The sequence below is a fragment of the Salvelinus alpinus genome, chromosome 22 (genome assembly GCF_045679555.1).
Source record: "Salvelinus alpinus chromosome 22, SLU_Salpinus.1, whole genome shotgun sequence".
NCBI lineage: Eukaryota > Metazoa > Chordata > Actinopteri > Salmoniformes > Salmonidae > Salvelinus > Salvelinus alpinus.
The window spans coordinates 36767132-36789856 of NC_092107.1; the positions used below are offsets into that span (position 1 = coordinate 36767132).

The following is a 22725-nucleotide window of genomic DNA, read 5'->3' on the forward strand; positions in this document are numbered from 1 at the left end:
CATGGGACACAGTCATAACAGCATACGGGCTTTCCTTTCTGTACAGCCTTACGAGTGCCTGGGGGACAGCTCTCACTGCACACTGACACAGGTATCTTTAGGGGTACAGAGATCATACACGGTTTACTGTAAATGTTACATGTTTTACTCCAGCAGGGTCTGTAACAGTTTTCACTGCACACTGACAAAGGCATCCTGATACACAGAAAACAGCAAAAACAACCACAACAATTCAATCAAAAGCAGTGCAATGACAGAATCATGTCAATATACTTGTGTACACTTAGATCCTAAAATGTATTTTGACATAGAATATGAAGAATACAGATAGTTTTGTATTCACTGTAGATTATATATATATATAGCCTGAGAGAGATGTTTGAGTGACTAAGAGCCTCACCTTTTTACTACCTCCTCTCCAAATGACACTGACGTTATTCATCATGAACTGGTGGCCTTTTGGCAGTGCGGCATCATAGGTACCGACGGTGACTCCATCCATGGTGCCTGGGTTAGTGGTTTGTAAGTTAACCAGTTCGTATCTAGCCGGTGAGTCTCCATTACTATCGAAAAACACTCTCTCCCCCTCCTCTGTTGTGAAATTCACTGTTTGAAGGTAATACAAAACCTTTTGTGGTTGGGGGAGAAATTACAAAAATAGTTCAGCTACTAAAAAAAATGTTGAAGAAGAACGTATAATCTCTCACCAGCGTATTTGTTTATGATACGTAACATGTGACAACGAAAACTAGTGAATTCTCTGACTGGTTCCTGCTCACCTGCCATGGCTGGATGTGTGTGGGTTGAGCACAGCTCCCATTAGAGAAGGGTCCCCGGCTCTCCTCACATGTCAACAGGTTGTGGAGGGCATGAGCCACAGCATACACAGACTTATACACATTATTAGTGAACGTGAACTCGGACACATCTGTGAACGTGTTCTGCACGTCTCTTAAACTCTCCGAGCCGTTGCATGGCTTCCTCTTAGGTTCTGTAGTCATATTGAGCGAGCAGTCGAACACAATCTCCCAGAAATCCCTGAGAAACATGCTGTTGGGGAAGTGAGAGGGGTGGACATCCCTCAGATGCTCTCCCAGCCCGGGGATGTGAGCCCTGGTCACCGTGAAGCCTATGGCGCCCACCAGGGCTCTGTGTCCCTCGATGGCAGTGAGAGAAGGGTCTGTGATCCAGGCATCACTGCCGATCCACTGCAGTCCTGTGATATTGTGCCTGTAGAGCTCACTCACCAGAACCTTGATCTCCCTGTGGGTCATGAAGGCCATGATGACCTTTGAACTGGACTGTTTAATAATCTCCACTATCCTGAGAAGCTCATGGCGCGGACCTGTCTGTTCAAATGCCTCAGAGTATTCTATACACACTCCCTCCTCCTGTGCAGCTAGCAGGAAGGTGGCTATGCCTCTATTCCCATAGTCATTATCACTGCTTATAGCCCCCACCCAGCTCCAGCCAAAGTGCTTGACCAGTTGGGCCAAGGCTCTGCTCTGGTAGATGTCACTGGGGATGGTTCTGAAGAAGGAAGGGAACTCCTTTCTGTTACTCAGACACCCACAGGTGGCGAAATGGCTGATCTGTTTTGGTGAGGGTCACAAAAGACAGTTTGTGACAATAGTGACAAAATATCACAGCACTTCTGAATATGACATCACTCTGAATATGACAGCACTTCTGAATATGACAGCTCTCTGAATATGACAGCACTCTGAATATGACAGCACTTCTGAATATGACAGCACTCTGAATATGACAGCACTTCTGAATATGACATCACTCTGAATATGACAGCACTTCTGAATATGACAGCACTCTGAATATGACAGCACTCTGAATATGACAGCACTTCTGAATATCACAGCACTCTGAATATCACATCACTCTGAATATCACATCACTCTGAATATGACAGCACTTCTGAATATGACAGCACTTCTGAATATGACAGCACTTCTGAATATGACAGCACTTCTGAATATGACAGCACTTCTGAATATCACAGAATAGAGCACACTGTAGATACTTGTGCATTTGATTTAAAAGCTACATGAAGTAATAATTTGTTCAAGATGACATTGTAATTTACTAGGCAGTTTATGTTGTTCACTTTATGTTCATTTTGTTTCTTACCACTGGTATTTGAAACCTCCCAACCATCTGTGCCATTCCGATAGTAGGTGTAGATCCAGAATGCCCAAGGATGGCCTGGACTGTGTCCGATTCAGTGCAGCTGTTGTCATTGATAATGCTCTTCTGTCCGTTCACCAGAGCCATCGCAGCTCTCAGTATATCCATAGTGCCACAGTGATTGTAGATTTTGTATCCAAGCCTAATGCCTGGAAGAATTTCATAGTCTCTGTTGATCTCCTCAATTGCAAAGATCATTGTTTGAGCAAACTGGAATTCTCTGAAATTATAACTAAAAAAAAATTGTAGTTAGAAATTATTTAGTACACTTTAAACTTCAAATAACAAAAAAACAACACTGTTTGAAACAAATAAACATGATGAATATACCTACTTTATGCATCTACGAATTTTGGGGATGGTCTGAAATGTGTCTATGACCCCATCTTGTTCGGTGCGGAACGAGAAGATGCCTCCGATGACAAGGTTCCCGTCCTTGGCCAGGTCTGGCAGCTCTCCCCTGCTCTGCAGCCTGCACACTGGCTCTCCCTCCCCCATCACCACCAGCAGCACCAACAGGACCAGCTCCAGCAGTGGCATGGCTCCTGGCTCTGTAGTGCAGTCAGGGCTCTTAGACTCTACAGCTCCCGGCCTTAGCCCTTATATAGCCCCTGGCCCCCCGCCCCTGCAGCAGGGGTAGCTGCTATGGCTCCAGCCCTGGTGTGGCTCCTGGAGGAGGAAGGTCTCAGGAGACCAGGGGACACTCAACCAAACAAGAAATCAAAGACACGTTGAGATTCTGTCTCATTGTGATCCGGATGTTTTGTTCTCTCTCTGGTTGTTGGGAAGGTGGCATGGTACTTTCTCTGGTTGTTGGGAAGGTTGCCATGGTAATCTCTCTGGTTGTTGGGAAGGTGGCATGGTACTCTCTCTGGTTGTTGGGAAGGTTGCCATGGTACTCTCTCTGGTTGTTGGGAAGGTTGGCATGGTACTCTCTCTGGTTGTTGGGAAGGTTGACATGGTACTCTCTCTGGTTGTTGGGAAGGTTGCCATGGTACTCTCTCTGGTTGTTGGGAAGGTTGACATGGTACTCTCTCGGGTTGTTGGGAAGGTTGACATGGTTCTCTCTCTGGTTTTTGGGAAGGTTGCCATGGTACTCTCTCTGGTTGTTGGGAAGGTTGACATGGTACTCTCTCTGGTTGTTGGGAAGGTTGACATGGTTCTCTCTCTGGTTGTTGGGAAGGTTGACATGGTACTCTGGTTGTTGGGAAGGTTGACATGGTACTCTCTCTGGTTGTTGGGAAGGTTGCATGGTACTCTGGTTGTTGGGAAGGTTGACATGGTACTCTCTCTGGTTATTGGGAAGGTTGACATGGTACTCTCTCTGGTTGTTGGGAAGGTTGACATGGTACTCTCTCTGGTTGTTGGGAAGGTTGCATGGTACTCTGGTTGTTGGGAAGGTTGACATGGTACTCTCTCTGGTTGTTGGGAAGGTTGACATGGTACTCTGGTTGTTGGGAAGGTTGACATGGTACTCTCTCTGGTTGTTGGGAAGGTTGACATGGTACTCTCTCTGGTTGTTGGGAAGGTTGGCATGGTACTCTCTCTGGTTGTTGGGTTGGTTGGCATGGTACTCTGGTTGTTGGGAAGGTTGGCATGGTACTCTCTCTGGTTGTTGGGAAGGTTGACATGGTACTCTCTCTGGTTGTTGGGAAGGTTGACATGGTACTCTCTCTGGTTGTTGGGAAGGTTGGCATGGTACTCTCTCTGGTTATTGGGAAGGTTGCATGGTACTCTGGTTGTTGGGAAGGTTGGCATGGTACTCTCTCTCGTTGTTGGGAAGGTTGACATGGTACTCTCTCTGGTTGTTGGGAAGGTTGCATGGTACTTTCTCTGGTTGTTGGGAAGGTTGGCATGGTATTCAGGTTATATACCTCATTCACTACAGTTTAGCCATACTCTGACAATAAAAAAATATATGTTAAATTTGACTTAGTTCATAATTTAAAAAAAACAACCGATTCATTTTCTAGTTATATATTGTTTATTTTCAACAATTAAACGTTCATACCTGAAATACTTAAAATGTCAAAATAAAGTACATTATCATGAGAAATATGACTAAACAATTACGCATTCATGCTGATGTTGTTGAACATTTTCCCATCATCATCTTTTTAGTGTTTTTCTCTGGTTTCATTAAAATGATATAACATTTAGGTGCAAATATACAGAAAAGCAACCCAAAGCTTGAGGACAGAATGGCAAAGATCTCCACAGCTACAGTGAACTTCCCAGGAGAGCTGACATAAGCTGGGATAAAGGTGATCCAGACTGCACAGAATATGAGCATGCTGAAGGTGATGAATTTGGCCTCATTGAAGTTATCAGGCAGCTTCCGAGCCAGAAAAGCCAGCACAAAGCACAAGAGAGAGAGCAGTCCTATATAGCCCAACACAGCCCAGAAACCAATAGCTGACCCCACATCACACTCTAGAATGATCTTTTCCTTGTAGGTAGTGAAGTTTTTAATGGGGAAGGGAGGGGACAGGACCAACCACAGAGTGCATATCAAAGCCTGGACAAACGTGAAGGACACTACAGTCAATCTCTGCTGTGGAGGACCAAACCATTTCATGACATTACTGCCTGGAAGTGTAGCCCTGAAGGCCATCAACACCACTATTGTTTTCCCCAGAACACAAGAGATGCAGAGGACGAAGGTGATCCCAAACGCTGTGTGACGCAGCATACAGGACCACTCAGAGGGCCGGCCAATGAAAGTAAGAGAACACAGAAAACACATAGCCAAGGAGAAGAGCAGCAGGAAGCTCAGCTCAGAGTTGTTGGCCCTGACGATGGGGGTTTTCTTGTATCTGAAGAAAATAAATGCCACAATACTAGTCATACATGTTCCTAGCAGGGAGACAGCAGTCAGCAACACTCCCATGATTTCTTCATAGGAGAGAAATTCTATTTCCTTCTTTTCACACATATCCCTCTTCTTGTTGGTCCAAAACTCAGGATGACATTGATCACAGGTGACAGAATCTATAAAAAGCAAAAGGAATGTAATAAGTTTAATAAAGACTACACACAAACTATTTTTCATTCCAGGACAACAGTGTAGGTCGTTTTTCTTTCTCTTATCACTGTTTGACTGATTAGTTCCTACCTGTGTAATTACTTATTTCTCCCTCTGCACATTGGATACAGTCATAACAGCATACAGGCTTTCCTTTCTGTACAGCCTTACGAGTGCCTGGGGGACAGCTCTCACTGCACACTGACACAGGCACCTGTAAAAAAAAAAAAAAAAAAAGCATTGGTGGTATACATTAGAGAACATGGTGACACAATCCACTACTCTGTGTACTGTTACCAATGATAGCCTGCAACACATAGCGTGTATTTGACATTCAATTAGTCCCACCAGCTTTGCATTCTGTGTCCACACTAAGGAGCTGTTGTTGATGGTGAGTTGGCTGTCTGCAGGTAGGGAGGCATCGTAGAGACCCACGGTAACAAACTCCACGTTGCCGTCCTCCTTCGGCTGCCAGTTGATGATGTCATACTTGGCAGTAACGTCCCCTTTCTCGTTGAAATACACCTCCTCCCCCTCCTTTGTCTTGAAACGCACATTTTTTATGTGCTGGAGAAGCTAAGGAGACATAACAATAACAGTAATAATAATAACATAGCAGGAATGTTCACAAACCAGCTTTTTTTGTGCAGTTTGAACAGAAATGTCCGACATATGAAAATCTGAGTTACACTTCAAAATTTGTGCTCATCAACTCACTGTCTGTGGATCAGGCTGTGTCTTGTTGCCACACGTCTCCCCACAGCCCCAAACATTATGGAGGGCATGGGCCACAGCCAGAACCCCTTTATAGACATTATTAAAGATAGCCATTAGAGACAGATCAGTGAAGATGTTCTGTAACCCAGACAGATTCTCCCTGCCTGTACACTCTCGCTGAGACTGACCCGTCTCGGACTCTGAGCTCTCACCCTGCCTGAAGCGACAGTCAAACAGAGCCTCCCAGAACTCAGTGAACATGCTGCTGTCAATGCCGGCCGAGATAAGCGGTCTCACGTCCAGGATGAACTCTCCCAGCCCTGTGACATGGGCTTTGGCGATGGACAGGCCTATGGCTCCGTTCAGGACGTGGTGGGCCTCCACCCTGGCGATGTAGGAGTCAATGATCCATCCCTCGGAGCCCACCCACTGGTAGCCTGTCAGATTGTGGCGGGCAAATTGCTTCACCAGCAAGTCTAGGTCCAGGAAGGAGAGGAAGGCGACAATGACCTTGGATTTGGACGTCTTGATGCTCTCTATGACCCTCTGCAGCTTCTCCTCAGGGTCTGTCCTGAAGAAGGCCACAGAGTACTCCAGACAGATCCCCAGCTGCTCTGCCGTCTCAATGAACGTGGCCATGCCGTTGTTTCCATAGTCGTCGTTGGTTCGGATGGCGCCCACCCAAGTCCAGCCAAAGTGCTTGACCAGCTGGGCCAGGGCTCTGCTCTGGTAGTGGTCACTGGGGATGGTTCTGAAGAAGGAGGGGTACTTGACTTTATTACTCAGACACCCACATGTGGCAAAGTGGCTGATCTGAGGATAAAAATAGTACAGGAGTAACAATAGACAACCAATTAGGACACACAACTATCTATCGACAGTATAAGAATAGACAACACATCCAAATACTACTATTTAGGGGAGAAAGCATTTTTCAAAAAGTTTTTAATGACTACCAATGAGCATGTTTTGAATTAATGTATAGAACATCTTAATACACTGATACCCTCTTGACTCCTAACCCTGCCCACTACCTACCATCGGGATATGGAAGGGACCGAGGACGGTAGCAGTGGCCATGCTGGGTGAGGAGGAGTCCTCCCCCATGATGGCCTGAACCTGGGCTGGTCTGGAGCAACCTGAACCCTCTGTGGCTGTCTCCTGGTTCCCGTTAGCCAGCGCCAGGGCCACCCTCACCCCTCTGGCTATGGAGCCACATGAGTCATAGATCTTATAGCCTAGAGAGACACCGGGCAACAGGGATGTGCTGTTGTTGATCTCCTCTATGGCAAACAGCATAGCCTGGGTAAACTGGAACGCTCTGAAATTCAGACTGGTTCCAACATGACAGTTGTTAATGTCAGGGTTTGGGGTTCAAATGTTCCCTGACTAAAATGAACAATATTTTCTCCTTAATTAATAAATATTGCAAAAAATATTTTGTATGAAATTATTCTAGAGATACATTATTGAAACCAATAATTGTTGACAACCATAGTAGAAAAAGAAGGAATTTGCTATTTTCTTAATATGTATGTTATTCTTAAAACTTACCCATAGTATTTTCCCTGAATTTCAATATTATGCCAACCTCATTCCTGCCAGTAGTTTACCTGGTGCACTGCAGAGGTGGTGGGCTCTGTGTGTAGTTCAGCTCTCTGTTCTGCCAGCTGCTGTGGAATGAGAAGATGCCTCCCAGAATGATGTCTCCGTCCTTGGCCAGCTGTGGGTACTCTGGTCCTCCTCTCCGCCTGCACACCACCAAGTCATCTGGCTCTGCCCTGGATAGAGCAACCACCAGAACCAGCTGTAGCATCGCCCAGCCCTGCTCTGGCCACCTATGTGTGGACAGCATACCTGACACTGCTAGGCTTCTGTAGCGTGCTAGGCTGGCATTACAGGTGCCCAACAAAGGGATGGCATTGCTGAAACTGATATTTATACGTTGCGGCACAGTGTGACACAATCATACTCCACCAGGGAACGAGCACCATTGGGCATCAGTGAGGGAGGTGCTGCATTGTGTCATGATAACAACACTGTTGTTACAATTACTGGCATGTTTAGTGTGGAGTTGTTTTAAGAAGGTCATTCCAAGGAGGATTATGACACTGTATTGATTAGTAGAAAATTACTGGTATGATTAGTGTGGAATTGTTTTAAGAAGGTCATACCAAGGAGGATTATGACACTGTATTGATTAGTAGAAAATTACTGGTATGATTAGTGTGGAATTGTTTTAAGAAGGTCATACCAAGGATCATGTAGCTATTTGATTTTGAATTTTAAGACCCCTTGAAGTATAAAAAAAATATCCACCCCAAAATATTTGATGAAACATTGAATTTGGCCTTACTGCTAATAGCCCATACAAATGCGTTGAATAACATAGTCACTTTAGATAGTCCCCCCACAAAATCTAAAGGAAGTTTGTTTTGAAGTCTCTGTATTATATCTGAAAGATATGAAAAAGATCAGGAAATTTTACAATTTATTTGTCGCACTAATTTGTCTCCATGTAACCTAACAAAATGTGGAAAAAGTCAAGGGGTCTGAATACTTTCCGAATGCACTGCATTTGGAAAGTATTCTAACCCCTTGAATTTTTCCAAATTCTGTTACGTTACAGCCTAATTCTAAAATTGATCAAAAGTTTTTTTCCCCCTCATCAATCTACACACAATACCCCATATTGACAAAGCAAAAACAGGTACTTTTTTTGTTGTTAAAATTTCTTACAAAACATTATAATATTTTCACATTTACATAAGTATTCAAACCCTTTACTCAGTACTTTGTTGAAGCACCATTGGCAGTGATTACAGCCTTAAGTCCTCTTGGGTATGAGGCTACACACTTGGCACACCTGTATTTGGGGAGTTTATCCCATTCTTCTCTGCATATCTTCTCAAGCTCTGTCAGGTTGGATGGGGAGCATTGCTGCACAGGTATTTTCAGGTCTCTCCAGAGATGTTCGATTGGGTTCAAGTCCGAGCTCTGGTTGGGCCTCGCAAGGACATTCAGAGGCTTGTCCCGAAGCCACTGCTGAGTTGTATTGGCTGTGTGCTTAGGGTTGTTGTCCTGTTGGAAGGTGAACCTTCACCCCCGTCTGATGTCCTGAACGCTCTGGCCAGGTTTACATCAAGGATCTTTCTGTACTTTGCTCCATTCATCTTTCCCTCAATCCTGACTAGTCTCCCAGCCCCTGCGCTGAAAACATCCCCACAGCATGATGCTGCCACCACCATGCTTCACCGTAAGGATGGTGCCAGGTTTCCTCTAGATGTGAGTCTGACGCTTGGCTTTCAGATCAAATAGTTCAATCTTGGTTTCATCAGACCAGAAAATCTTGTTTCTCATGGTGTGAAAGTCCTTTAGGTGCCTATTGGCAAACTCCAAGCGGGCTGTGATGTGCCTTTTACTGAAGAGTGGCTTCCGTCTGGCAACTCTACCATAAAGGCCTGATTGGTGATGCAGAGATGGTTGTCCCTCTGGAAGGTTCTCCCATCTCCAAAAGAGGAACTCTGGAGCTCTGTCAGTGACCATCGGGTTCGTAGTCACCTCTCTGACCAAGGCCCTTCTCCCCCGATTGCTCAGTTTGGCCAGGAAGCCACCTCTAGGAAGAGACTTGGTGGTACAAAACTTCTTCCATTTAAGAATGATGGAGGTCACTCTGTTCTTGGGGGATCTTCAATGCTGCAGAAATGTTTTGGTGCCCTTCCCCAGATCTGTGCCTTAACACAATCCTGTCTCGGCGCTCTACGGACAATTTCTTTAACCTCATGGTTTGGTTTTTGCTCTGACATGCACCGTCAACTGTTGGATCTTATGTAGACAGGTGTGTGCCTTTCCAAATCATGTCCAATCAATTGCATTTACCACAGGTGGACTCCAATCAAGTTGTAGAAACATCTCAAGGATGATCAATTTCGAGTCTAATAGCAAAGGGTCTGAATACTTATGTAAATGAGGTAATTCTGTTTTTTATTGTTTATAAATTTACAAAAAATTCTTAAAACCTGTTTTCGCTTTGTCATTATAGGGTATTTCGTGTAGATTGATGAGGGGGAAAAAAACAATTTAATTAAATTGGAATGTGGCTGTAATGTAACAAAATGTGGGAAGTGTCAAGTGGTCTATAAAGTTTCCTAATGCAATGATTATGTTCTGATTTCTAAGACATTCTAAGTTGTGTATCATTCACAACTAAAGTTGCCAAATAGCTAAAAACAAAGTTCAATTACAATATATTCCTCTTATTTTACAATCAGATAAAATAAATTAATGGCACATGACTCCCAAGCATATCTTGTCAGCTAAATGAACAAGCCTACAGCCTATGGCATGGAGCATAACCAGATAACATAGGCTTACAGTTGGCCAACTCATATTCTGTACTTCTGAAATGCGATTTCTTCGTGTTTCTTTAGACCTGCCTAAAATAAATATAGGATTTATTATAATGGTGTATATTCAATTGATTTATTATACTTTTTAAATGTAGATCATCTAAAGCCGGCAGCAGCGTCTTGTATGTGGAGATGCTAAACGTGTTAATTAACAGTCAATTACCGTGAGACCAGCAGTCTTTTGGATGACAATAACCGGCTGACAAATTTTCATAGTCCCTCCCTTGAATGTAAGATTTCGACCGCATGCTTCTTGTTAAAGGAAATTATATTTTGTAGGAAGTACCTACAGTGTTACATGTAATCTGACTAATTTGAAAGGAATTAATGCCTTTGGGGGAAAGATTACACCAAAGTTATATAGTACAACTGAGGTGAAAGGGTGGAAATGCTTCCTGCTCTAACCCGATTTTGTTTTGTTAGTGACACTTTGAGCTCTTTTCAACTGAAGGGTCCCAACTTCCTATTTCACCTTTATTTAACTAGGCAAGTCAGTTAAGAACAAATTCTTATTTTCAATGACAGCCTAGGAACAGTGGGTTAATCACCTTGTTCAGGGGCAAAACAACAGATGTTTTACCTTGTCAGCTCGGTGATTTGATCTGGCAAACTTTCGGTTACTAGTCCAACACTCTAACCACTAGGCTACCTGTCACCCCGACATGTGATGGAACACACATGTAAAACCCCAAAATATTACCCAAGTGACAGGGCTTTTCTCGGGTTGAGGGGGAACTTTTTAAAACCTCTACGGGATAGGTGTCCCTAAACCGGGATGGTTGTTGCTAATGTGCACTAATTTGACTAGAATGACGTTGTAAACAACAGCCAACTTTCCAGGATATAGACATGTCTTACATGGGCAGAAAGCTTAAAATGCTTGTTAATCTTACTGCAGTGTCCAATTTACAGTAGCTATTACAGTGAAAAAATACCATGTTGTTGTTTGAGGACAATGCACAACTACAAAACACTTTTATCACTGCAACATGTTTGATACATTCACCTCTGAAGTTAAATAATGTACTTACATTCAGTAATCTTGCTCTGATTTGTCATCCTGAGGGTCCCAGAGATAAAATGTAGCATGGTTTTGTTTGATAAAATCTATTTTTATATTCAAATGTAGGAACTGGGCTCTACAGTTTGAACCCCTGCTGTCTCTGGCCTCACACCCACCCCGCCCGGCCATCTAGATGTGTGAAGGTTCGTGTCTTTTCTGCAGGGAAGCTAATTATCCATGATGTATGACATTCCTGGGAGTGTGTAAACTTACATTTTTTATTATCATAGGATTTTTGTATGTTCTCTATAGTTATGTACTTGAAAATGTATCAATTGACCAATTTGGCACATTTGGGCAAACTCCTGGCAGACTTGAGGCAAAATATAGTGTGGTAATGTAATGCTTCACTGGCTCAGTCTGTAACTGCACACACTGCTTCCATCTGGTGGCCAAAATCTGACTTACACCTAAACTCCTATCTGATTGTATTGCGTTTCTCTTGCATTTCAAAGATTTTGAAAAATATATACACTACCGTTCAAAAGTTTGGGGTCACTTATAAATGTTCTTGTTTTTGAAAGACACATTTTGTGTCCATTAAAATAACATCAAATTGATCAGAAATACAGTGTAGACATTGTTAATGTTGTAAATTACTATTGTAGCTGGAAACGGCAGAGTTTTAATGGATAGGCGTACAAATGCCCATTATCAGCAACCATCATTCCTGTGTTCCAATGGCAGGATGTTTTAGCTAATCCAAGTTTATCATTTTAAAAGGCTAATTGATCATTAGAAATCCCTTTTGCAGTTATGTTAGCACAGCTGAAAACTGTTGTACTGATAAAGAAGCAATAAAACTGAGCATCAGTATTTGTGGGTTCGATTACAGGCAAAAAATGGCCAGAAACAAAGAACTTTGCTCTGAAACTCGTCAGTCTATTCTTGTTCTGAGAAATGAAGGATATTCCATGCGAGAAATTGCCAACAGTTTGGGATCCACTAATCTAGGCTACTCTCCATACTTTAGGTTACAGATTTATGTGATTGAGTAGGCTTATACAGTTGAAGTCGGAAGTTTACATACACTTCGGTTGTAGTCAAAAAAATATATGTTTTTCAACCACTCCGCAACTGTCTTGTTAACAAACTATAGTTTTCGCAATTTGGTTAGGACATCTACTTTGTGTGTGAGACAAGTAATTCTTCCAACAATTGTTTACAGACAGATTATTTCACTTATAATTCACTGTATCACAATTCCAGTGGGTCAGAAGTTGACTGTGCCTTTAAACAGCTTGGAAAATTGCATAAAATTATGTTATGGCTTTAGAAGCTTTTGATAGGCTAATTGACATAATTTGAGTCAATTGGAGGTGTACCTGTGGATTTATTTCAAGGCCTATATTCAAACTCAGTGGCTCTTTGCTTGACATCATGATAAAATCAAAAGAAATCAGCCAAGACCTCAGAAAAAAAAGTGTAGACCTCCACAAGTCTGGTTCATCCTGGGAGCAATTTCCAAATGCATGTAGGTACCACGTTCATCTGTACAAACAATAGTACGCAAGTATAAACACCATGGGACCACGTAGCCATCATATGGCTCAGGAAGGAGACGCGTACTGTCTCCTAGAGATGAACGTACTTTGGTGCGAAAAGTGCAAATCAATCCCAGAACCTCAGCAAAGGACCCTTTGAAGATGCTAGAGGAAACAGGTACAAAAGTATCTATATCCACAGTAAAACGAGTCCTATGTCGACATAACCTGAAAGGCCGCTCAGCAAGGAAGAAGACACTGCTCCAAAACTGCCATAAAAAAGTCAGACTACGGTTTGCAACTGCACATGGGGACACAGATCATACTTTTTGGAGAAATGTCCTCTGGTCTGATGAAAGAAAAATAGAACTGTTTGGTCATACTGACCATCGTTATGTTTGGAGGAAAAAGGGGGAGACTTGCAAGCCGAAGAACACCATCCCAAACATGAAGCACGGGGGGTGGCAGCATCATGTTGTGCGGGTGGTTTGCTGCAGGAGGGATTGATGCACTTCACAAAATAGATGGCATTATGAGGCAGGATAATTGTGTGGATATATTGTAGCAACATCTCAAGACATCAGTCAGGAAGTTAAAGCTTGGTCGCAAATGGGTCATCCAAATGGAAAATGACCCCAAGCATACTTCCAAAGTTGTGGTAAAATGGCTTTTAAGGACAACAAAGTCATGGTATTGGAGTGGCCGTCACAAAGCCCTGACCCTCATCCAATAGAACATTTGTGGGCAGCACTGAAAAACCATGTGCTAGCAAAGAGGCCTACAAACCTGACTCCGTTACACCAGGTCTGTCAGGAGGAATGGGCCAAAATTCCCCCAAATTATTGTGGGAAGCTTGTGGAAGGCTACCTGAAATGTTTAACCCAAGTTAAACAATTTAAAGGCAATGCTACCAACTACTAATTGAGTGTATGTAAACTTCTGACCCACTGGGAATGTGATGAAAGAAATTAAACCTGAAATAAATCATTATCTCTACTATTAGACTGACAGTCACGTTCTTAAAATAAAGTGGTGATCCTGACTGACCTAACAGGGAATTTTTACTAGGAATAAATATCAGGAGTTTAAATGTATTTGGCTAAGGTTTATGTAAACTTCCGACTTCAACTGTATCTATGTTTAAAATCAAATTAAACATCCTTATAATTTTGTAAGAAATGTAAGGTCTTTTTTACATGTTTGAATAAAGTTGACTGAAGTAGAAGCTCATCTTTTGTAGGTATTTTCACTTGGTAATGAGTAATAAGTACATAGAAAAACATTTCATTTTAACTCGAGAAAGAAAGCCTGTGTAACACCTAGTAATTACATTGTACTTATGCAGATATTACATGTATTATGTGGTGTAGTCGTGGGTTTATCCTCTCATTTGGTTGGCAAGGAGGTTCAGCTTGTCATAATGGGTAAGATTAATTAAAAGTAAAAAATAATATAATCTGGGATGACATCCATACGGTAGACGGTAGTCAGTAAGGTGGATCTATATCCGATCTGTTTTAGTAAACCCAGATGGTACACTTTTCTTGGGGGGGGGGAATTGCTGTCAACAACATTGAGTAGATATTTTGAAGAGTTCGCTTTCACAGGTAGTTAAAGAGAGCCTATTGAACCTTCAACGTCTGTAATCTGGGACACCCAGCGCATTTGTCCACAAGATATTACAACCTTGTGACAATTATTACTGAATAGGATGCAGCTGAGTAGAAACTGAACACTACATTGGTAAATTAAATGGACACTTGCACATTTGTAATATGCATGGTAACAAGCATTTGTTGTTACACCTCTGTAATTACAAACTGCAGTTGCCACCAGTTAAATATTGTTATTTCAGAGTAACTATACAATTAAACACATGACTTGTTACAGCGTAATTACACATAAAGACCCCTTAAAATTAAGTGTTGCACAAAAAGAAGCAGCATGATGAGTTCGTTGTTTTGGTGAAGTGATTTTACCTTTTAAAATAAACTGTCAGATGTGATTTGAACATTTCATTAGTGTCACTGAGTTTCAATGGTTATTATCACAGTTGAGAAGAGATCTCTGAGAAATTAGCAGAGGAACCATTATCAACAAATAGTTTCTTGCATAATACACAGATAAGGATATAAAGATATGAGATGTAACTTATGAGCTGTAATATTATCTAAAAACATTAAATTAAACAAAAGACTTTATAAACAATATCATCTAACATCAACACATTTTAAAGTAAAAATATATTCAAAAGGTGTTGTAACAAAGTCAAAGTGCTTTTGATGACGTTTTACACATCATATGTTTCTTGGTGTTTTTCTCTGGTTTACATAAAATGATGTAGCATTTAGGGAGAAATATACAGAAGAGCATTCCATAACTAGAGGCCAGAATAGCAAATATCTCCACAGCTACAGTGAACTTCCCAGGAGTGCTGACATAAGCTGGGATAAAGGTGATCCACACTGCACAGAATATGAGCATGCTGAAGGTGATGAATTTGGCCTCATTGAAGTTATCAGGCAGCTTCCGAGCCAGAAAAGCCAGCACAAAGCACAAGAGAGACAGGAGTCCTATATAGCCCAACACAGCCCAGAAACCAATAGCTGAACCCACATCACACTCTAGAATGATCTTTTCCTTGTAGGTCTTCATGTTCTTGTAGGGGAAAGGAGGGGAGACTGTTAACCAAAGAGCACAGATCAGGACCTGTATGAGAGTGAAAGCCAGAACACTGAGTCTCTGCTGTGGAAGCCCAAACCATTTCATGACATTACTGGCTGGAAGTGTAGCCCTGAAGGCCATCAACACCACTATTGTTTTCCCCAGAACACAAGAGATGCAGAGGACGAAGGTGATCCCAAACGCTGTGTGACGCAGCATACAGGACCAATCAGAGGGCCGGCCAATGAAAGTAAGAGAGCACAGAAAACACAGAGTCAAGGAGAAGAGCAGCAGGAAGCTCAGCTCAGAGTTGTTGGCCCTGACGATGGGAGTCTTTCTGTAGTTGAAGAATATCAGTGCTATTGTCATTGTCAGACACCCACCAAACACAGAAAATGCTACCAACAGTACACCCATGAGTTCCTTGAAGGTGAGGTATTCAATGCCTTTCAAATGACAGTTATTCCTCTCTTCATTTGACTTGTACTCGGGGGGGCATGTTGTACATGTCACTGCATCTGAAAGCATAAATAGTTTGATTATGTACAGCGAGTACATCTTCAGATAGACCAGTAAAGTGCTGGCTGAGATTTTTCCCAACATGAACAGGATGAAGGCTAGCGTAAAAGCTACGAGTCCTGAGGTCTCACTTGTGGTGTTGCTGAACTCCTCGTCTGCACAGGCGATGCAGTCAAAGCAACAGAAAGGTTTCCCCTTAACGAAGGCCCTGCGTGTCCCTGGCAGACAGCTCTCACTGCAGATAGACCTGGGTACCTGGAACACACAGACACCCTTTACGCCAAGGGATCACTCATATTTAAAACACACACAAGTATACAGTATACATTAATGCAAAACTCTTAAAGGAACACAGTTGTGATGAATGATTAATAGACGCTTCTCCCTAACAAGTCTTCACCTCAGACTGATTGTCTGCCCAGACAGCACTCACACCTTCCTTCATCTCAAACTTCTGGCCCTCTGGTTGTGAGGCGTCATAGTAGCCGATGGTCTCAAACGAGATGTACCCTGTGTTATCCATCTGCCAGTTGACCAGGGCGTAGCGTGCCGATGGGTCCCCCTGATCATCAAAGAACACCCTCTCACCATGCCTAGTGGTGAAATTCACCTGGGTCAGGTAATGTAACACCTGGAGGAAGAAAAGAAAATAAGTGGTGTTGATTTTTGAACTTTTTACCCCTTTTTTCCCCCAATTTCGTTGTATCTAATTGGTAGTTACAGTCCCTGTCTCATCGCTGCAATTCCCGTATGCACTCGGGAGAGGCGAAGGTCGAGAGTCATGCGCCCTCCGAAACACGCCCCTAACCAAGCCACACTGCTCGCTTAACCCAGAAGCCAGCCACACCAATGTGTCGGAGGAAACACAGTACACTTGGCGACCGTGTCAGCGTGCATGCGCCCGGCCTGCCATAGGAGTCGCTAGAGCGCGATGGGACAAGGACATCCCTGCCAGCAAAACCCTCCCCTAACCCGGACGACTCTGGGCCAATTGTGCGCCGCCCCATGGGTTTCCGAGTCCCGGGCGGCTGCGACAGAGCCTGGACTCAAACCCAGAATTTCTATAGGCACATCTAGCAACAACGATGCAGTGCCTTAGACCACTGCGCTACTCGGGAGGCCCAGTGGTATTTTTTTTAACACAATCTTACGTTCTCCACCCGACCTCGTGTCATAGGCAAATGGTGTTATTTGTTATCTTAGTAACGCCACATAGTTACAGGCTACAGATGTTATTTGTTATCTTAGTAACGCCACATAGTTACAAGATACAGGTGTTATTTGTTATCTTAGTAATGCCACATAGTTACAGGCTACAGGTGTTATTTGTTATCTTAGTAACGCCACATAGTTACAGGCTACAGGTGTTATTTGTTATCTTAGTAACGCCACATAGTTACAAGCTACAGGTGTTATTTGTTATCTTAGTAATGCCACATAGTTACAGGCTACAGGTGTTATTTGTTATCTTAGTAATGCCACATCGTTACAGGCTACAGTTGTTATTTGTTATCTTAGTAACGCCACATAGTTACAAGCTACAGGTGTTATTTGTTAACATAGTAACGCCACATAGTTACAGGCTACAGGTGTTATTTGTTGGCTTAGTAACGCCACATAGTTACAGGCTACAGGTGTTATTTGTTGGCTTAGTAACACCACATAGTTACAGGCTACAGGTGTTATTTGTTGGCTTAGTAACGCCACATAGTTACAGGCTACAGGTGTTATTTGTTGGCTTAGTAAAGTCACATAGTTACAGGCTACAGGTGTTATTTGTTGGCTTAGTAAAGCCACAGAGTTACTTTACCTGCCACGGCTCTATTTTATCCCTGGCTGCACATGTGTTATCTTGAAATGGCCCCTGTCCACTCTGACAGGTAGTGAGCAGGTGTAGAGCGTGAGCCACAGCGTACACAGCCTTATAGATGTTGTTGAGCAGACTAGCGTCTGACACATCTGTGTAGCGGGAGCCCGTGTCTCTCAGGGACTCCCTCCCTGTGCAGGCTCTGACCGGAGAGCCAGGAGTCATGCTGCAGCTGAACACGCTCTCCCACAACTCCACCAGACCCCTGTCCCCCAGCTGGGTGGAGGGCCGCCTGTTGGCCAAGAACTCCCCCAGGCCGGGGATGACCGCGTTGGGCACGGCGAAGCCCACCGCCCCCTGGACCACAGCGTAGTTGACGTGGGAGGCGATGTAACGGTAGGTGATCCATCCCTCGCTACCCACCCACTGCAACCCCGTCACATTCTGCAGGTACAGCTCTTTTATCAGGATTTCCAGGTCTGTGCCGTCTGCAAACGCCACGATCACCTTGGAGGTGGACTGTTTAATGATGTCCACCACCTTCAGGAACCACTCTCTGGGGTCGGTCCTGTAGATTGCCACTGAGTAGTCTACACACACCCCTTCACTGGACGCTGCTTTCAGGAAGGTGGCCATGCCATTGTTACCATAGTCACTGTTGGTTCTGATGGCCCCCACCCAGGTCCAGCCAAAGTGTTTGACCAGCTGGGCCAGGGCTCTGCTCTGGTAGTGGTCACTGGGGATGGTTCTGAAGAATGAAGGGTATTGCCTTCTGTTACTCAGACAAGCACAGGTGGCTGAATGACTGAGCTGGAAAGACAACAAAGACAGACGTTTCTAACACACTGCTCCAACGTTGCCGTTCTGTAAAAGTAGCACATGGGCACGGCAGTATTTTCACATAGTATCATCTCTGCCTTTCACTCTCTCAATACATACACACATACACTCCCTGACTCACCACTGGTATGTGGAAGGGCCCCATGGTGCGTGCCATGGCTATAGTGGAGGTGGAGGTGGTCTCCCCTATGACAGCATGCACAGTGGAGGGCTTGGTGCAGCTCTGTGGCTCCTCCTCATATCCATTCATCAGAGCCAGGGACGCCCGCACAGACAGGGGGATGCTGGGACACGAGTCAAAGATCCTGTAGCCCAGAGACAGCCCTGGCAGCAGCTCAGAGCTGTTATTGATCTCCTCTATGGCAAAGATCATAGTTTGGGCATACTGGAGCTCACCTGGGTCCAGCCTGCAGAGACGACTTCTAGTACTGTCACTTCAGTTTTAGTCAGAGAAATTCCAGCCAGAGACAGACGTATAAAGCATTTAATCAGTGAAAACCCCAGCCAGAGACAGACGTATAAAGCATTTAGTCAGTGAAATCACAGTCAGACACGTATAAAGCATTTAGTCAATGAAAACCCCAGCCAGAGACAGACGTATAAAGCATTTAGTCAGTGAAATCACAGTCAGACACGTATAAAGCATTTAGTCAATGAAAACCCCAGCCAGAGACCTGTAAAGCATTGTCAGTGAAAACCCCAGCCAGAGACCTGTAAAGCATTGTCAGTGAAAACCCCAGCCAGAGACCTGTAAAGCATTGTCAGTGAAAACCCCAGCCAGAGACCTGTAAAGCATTGTCAGTGAAAACCCCAGCCAGAGACCTGTAAAGCATTGTCAGTGAAAACCCCAGCCAGAGACCTGTAAAGCATTGTCAGTGAAAACCCCAGCCAGAGACCTGTAAAGCATTGTCAGTGAAAACCCCAGCCAGAGACCTGTAAAGCATTTTCAGTGAAAACCCCAGCCAGAGACCTGTAAAGCATTGTCAGTGAAAACCCCAGCCAGAAACCTGTAAAGCATTGTCAGTGAAAACCCCAGCCAGAAACCTGTAAAGCATTGTCAGTGAAAACCCCAGCCAGAGACCTGTAAAGCATTGTCAGTGAAAACCCAGCCAGAGAACTATAAGGCATTTAGTATGTGAAAGCCCCAGCCAGAGACAGACCAATAAAGCATTTAGTCAGTGTAAACCCCAGCCAGGGACAGACAGTTTTCAACACTTTTAGAAACATAATTTCTTTTACACACCTGTGAACATACATGTTTGTCCATGTGAACAGAGACATAAGCATTATGATTCACAGCAAACTATTCAACATGTTCTTACCCTTCACACTGGATGCTTCCTGGGTTGACCTGCAGAGTTGGATTCACACTGACTGGGTTTTGGTGAAAGGAGAAAATACCTCCTAAGTTGATGTCTCCCTCCTTTGAGAACTGTGACAGTTCTTTTGTTCCATAAGATCTGCACACAGGCTGCCCAGCCTTAGCTGTCACTATCAGCAGAGGGATCACCAGAAGGTCTGCTAGCTGCAGCATAGCTTTTCACCGAGTCTCTCACCTCTCACCGTCCCGACAATGCTCCATCTGGGCTCCTTTATATGTTACCATTAATGAAGGGTATGATGCTATAGGAGCTTACAACTGTTTCAATGTCTTAGTTTCAACCAATGATGACACTCACTGAGTGATTGACAAAACAGTTGGCCTATTAGGTGTTAAAAGGGATCCCTAAGAGGTTTTAAGTAAGAGTGGTGCAGTCCCGTGTGTCTTTCCCAGAACCAATGGCTCAGTCACTTCTGAATATAGATTCTAAAATATGAGTTCTCTGAAGAAACCTTTATTTTTTTTACATGGCGAGTTTTTTGGGGAAATCAGAACGTTTCCGGTGAAACTGTAATTCAGGCAGAAATACAAGAGAGTTGTTTTTGGAGTATTAGTGAATAGTTTATCATTATTGTTTTTCTAGTCATAATTTGTCCCTAGGAAATAACTTATTTCAATGAGTCAACATGTACTGTAGGTTATTTATAATAAGCAGTACCTGGAGAAAATCTGACCTATCTTCAATCAAAATCGAATGCCCTCCCTTCAGGAAATATATATTTTAACTAAACTCTCCATGAAAGATAAAAAAACAAACAAACAAGTGACCCTCCCTTATACCCAAAATAATAACTAAATCATAAAAAGGATAGCAGAAAACATGCCTACCATTTATCCTCACTTCAATCCAGGGCCCGTTTCCCGATAGCGATGAAACCTAGGTTTACAACTGTTTTAACGATGCGTCTTTCCTAAAACAGCCGAAGATTTAACATGCGTTTCCCAAAACATTACGCAGAGAGAACGGTCACTAAGTGCGTCGTCGTTGGAGACTGTGTCGATATTGACGGGATCGAAAGAAAGACAGCGCTGCTCTCGGATCAGCTTTCTCCATTCAAACATTTCCTTAACTGTAGAATTATTTCACAATACTGACCATTTTGGGGGGGGGGGGGGGGACCTGTCTAACGCCCACATCCTCCCCAACCCCTCTCAATACTAAAGTGTGTATAAAGTTTAAGTAATATGATATAATACTTTGGAGCAAATATATAGAAAAGTAAACCATAACTAGAGGCCAGAATAGCAAAGATCTCCACAGCTACAGTGAACTTCCCAGGAGAGCTGACATAAGCTGGGATAAAGGTGATCCAGACTGCACAGAATATGAGCATGCTGAAGGTGATGAATTTGGCCTCATTGAAGTTGTCAGGCAGCTTCCGAGCCAGAAAAGCCAGCACAAAGCACAAGAGAGACAGGAGTCCTATATAGCCCAACTGTCACGACTTCTGCCGTAGTCGTTGAATCTCCTTGTTCGGGCGGTGCTCGGCGGTCGACGTCAACGGTCTTCTAACCATCATCGATCCATTTTTCATTTTCCATGGGTTTTGTCTTGTCTTCCCACACACCTGTTTTCAATCCCATCCATTACCTGTTGTGTATTTAACCCTCTGTTTCCCCTCATGTCTTTGTCAGAGATTGTTTGTTGTCAGTGTAGTCTTTATTTTTGTATAGGTGCGCGTCGGGTCTTCGTACCCATATTTGTTTATTATTCATTTTCTTATTAGTGTTATGGATCATGTTTCTTGGACATTTATTAAAAGACTCCATTTTACACTCCGTTTGACTCTCCTGCGCCTGACTTCCCTGCCACCTATACACACGTCTCTGACACCAACACAGCCCAGAAACCAATAGCTGAACCCACATCACACTCTAGAATGATCTTTTCCTTATATGTTTTCATATTGTTGTATGGGAAAGGAGGGGAGACTGTTAACCAAAGAGCACAGATCAGGACCTGTATGAGAGTGAAAGCCAGAACACTGAGTCTCTGCTGTGGAGGACCAAACCATTTCATGACATTACTGGCTGTAAGTGTAGCCCTGAAGGCCATCAACACCACTATTGTTTTCCCCAGGAAGCTCAGCTCAGAGTTGTTGGCCCTGTCAATGGGAGTCTTTTTGAAGTGAACGAAGACCAATGGCACCACTGTGGTCAAACACGCTCCGACCAATGAGATTGCAGCCAGGAGTATTCCCATGGTCTCGTCAAATGAGAGAAATGCCACCCCCTTTGGGACACAGCGACTCTTGTCTCCGTTTGACCAGTATTCCAGGGAACGTACAAGGAATGTACAAGGAAAATGATATAATCAAGTAATGTATTATAATAGGCAGCTGTCACTTCCCAGAGCTGTTTGCTTTTCTAGTTAGATCCTAATGTTAGCTAGCTAACTAACATTGACCCTGGTTGGTTAGCTCCAGCACTGTGGCATTATTTGCACTTTGTTTATTTTTGTTTAACTAGCTAACGTTAGCTGGCTGGCTTGTTAGCTGACGTTACGTGACGTGTGTACAACACACGTTGAATATGGCCGGTGTCAGTAAGCGTCTAGAAAAAAGCGTTTTTTTTTTTTTCAGCTAGACTGGTTAGGCTGTTTTCATGTTATCCA

At 43.5% G+C, this 22725-nt stretch overlaps 2 protein-coding genes across 2 annotated transcripts in view; both read right to left on the reverse strand.

The window, feature by feature from the left end:
* Positions 1-2415, reverse strand: part of LOC139549807 (extracellular calcium-sensing receptor-like) — a 3609-nt gene extending 1194 nt beyond the window's left edge. The window contains exons 1-4 of the mRNA XM_071360557.1: positions 2146-2415; positions 780-1592; positions 401-628; positions 1-95 (exon numbers count right to left, since the gene is read on the reverse strand). The exon at positions 1-95 is cut by the window's left edge and continues 29 nt beyond it. Coding sequence (XP_071216658.1) covers positions 1-95; positions 401-628; positions 780-1592; positions 2146-2400 — 1391 coding nt within the window. The 5' untranslated portion in view covers positions 2401-2415. The remainder of the gene's footprint in view (positions 96-400; positions 629-779; positions 1593-2145) is intronic.
* A 1864-nt stretch (positions 2416-4279) lies between these two features.
* On the reverse strand, positions 4280-21150 carry LOC139549660 (uncharacterized). The gene is given in 14 exon segments (XM_071360327.1): positions 4280-5193; positions 5318-5441; positions 5576-5863; positions 5999-6757; positions 6983-7277; positions 7558-7651; positions 9048-9159; positions 9161-9193; positions 15172-16082; positions 16215-16356; positions 16484-16714; positions 17894-18700; positions 18852-19137; positions 20053-21150. Coding segments are annotated over 14 exon segments (5208 nt in total). The 5' UTR covers positions 20265-21150.
* Positions 21151-22725: the final 1575 nt, after the last annotated feature.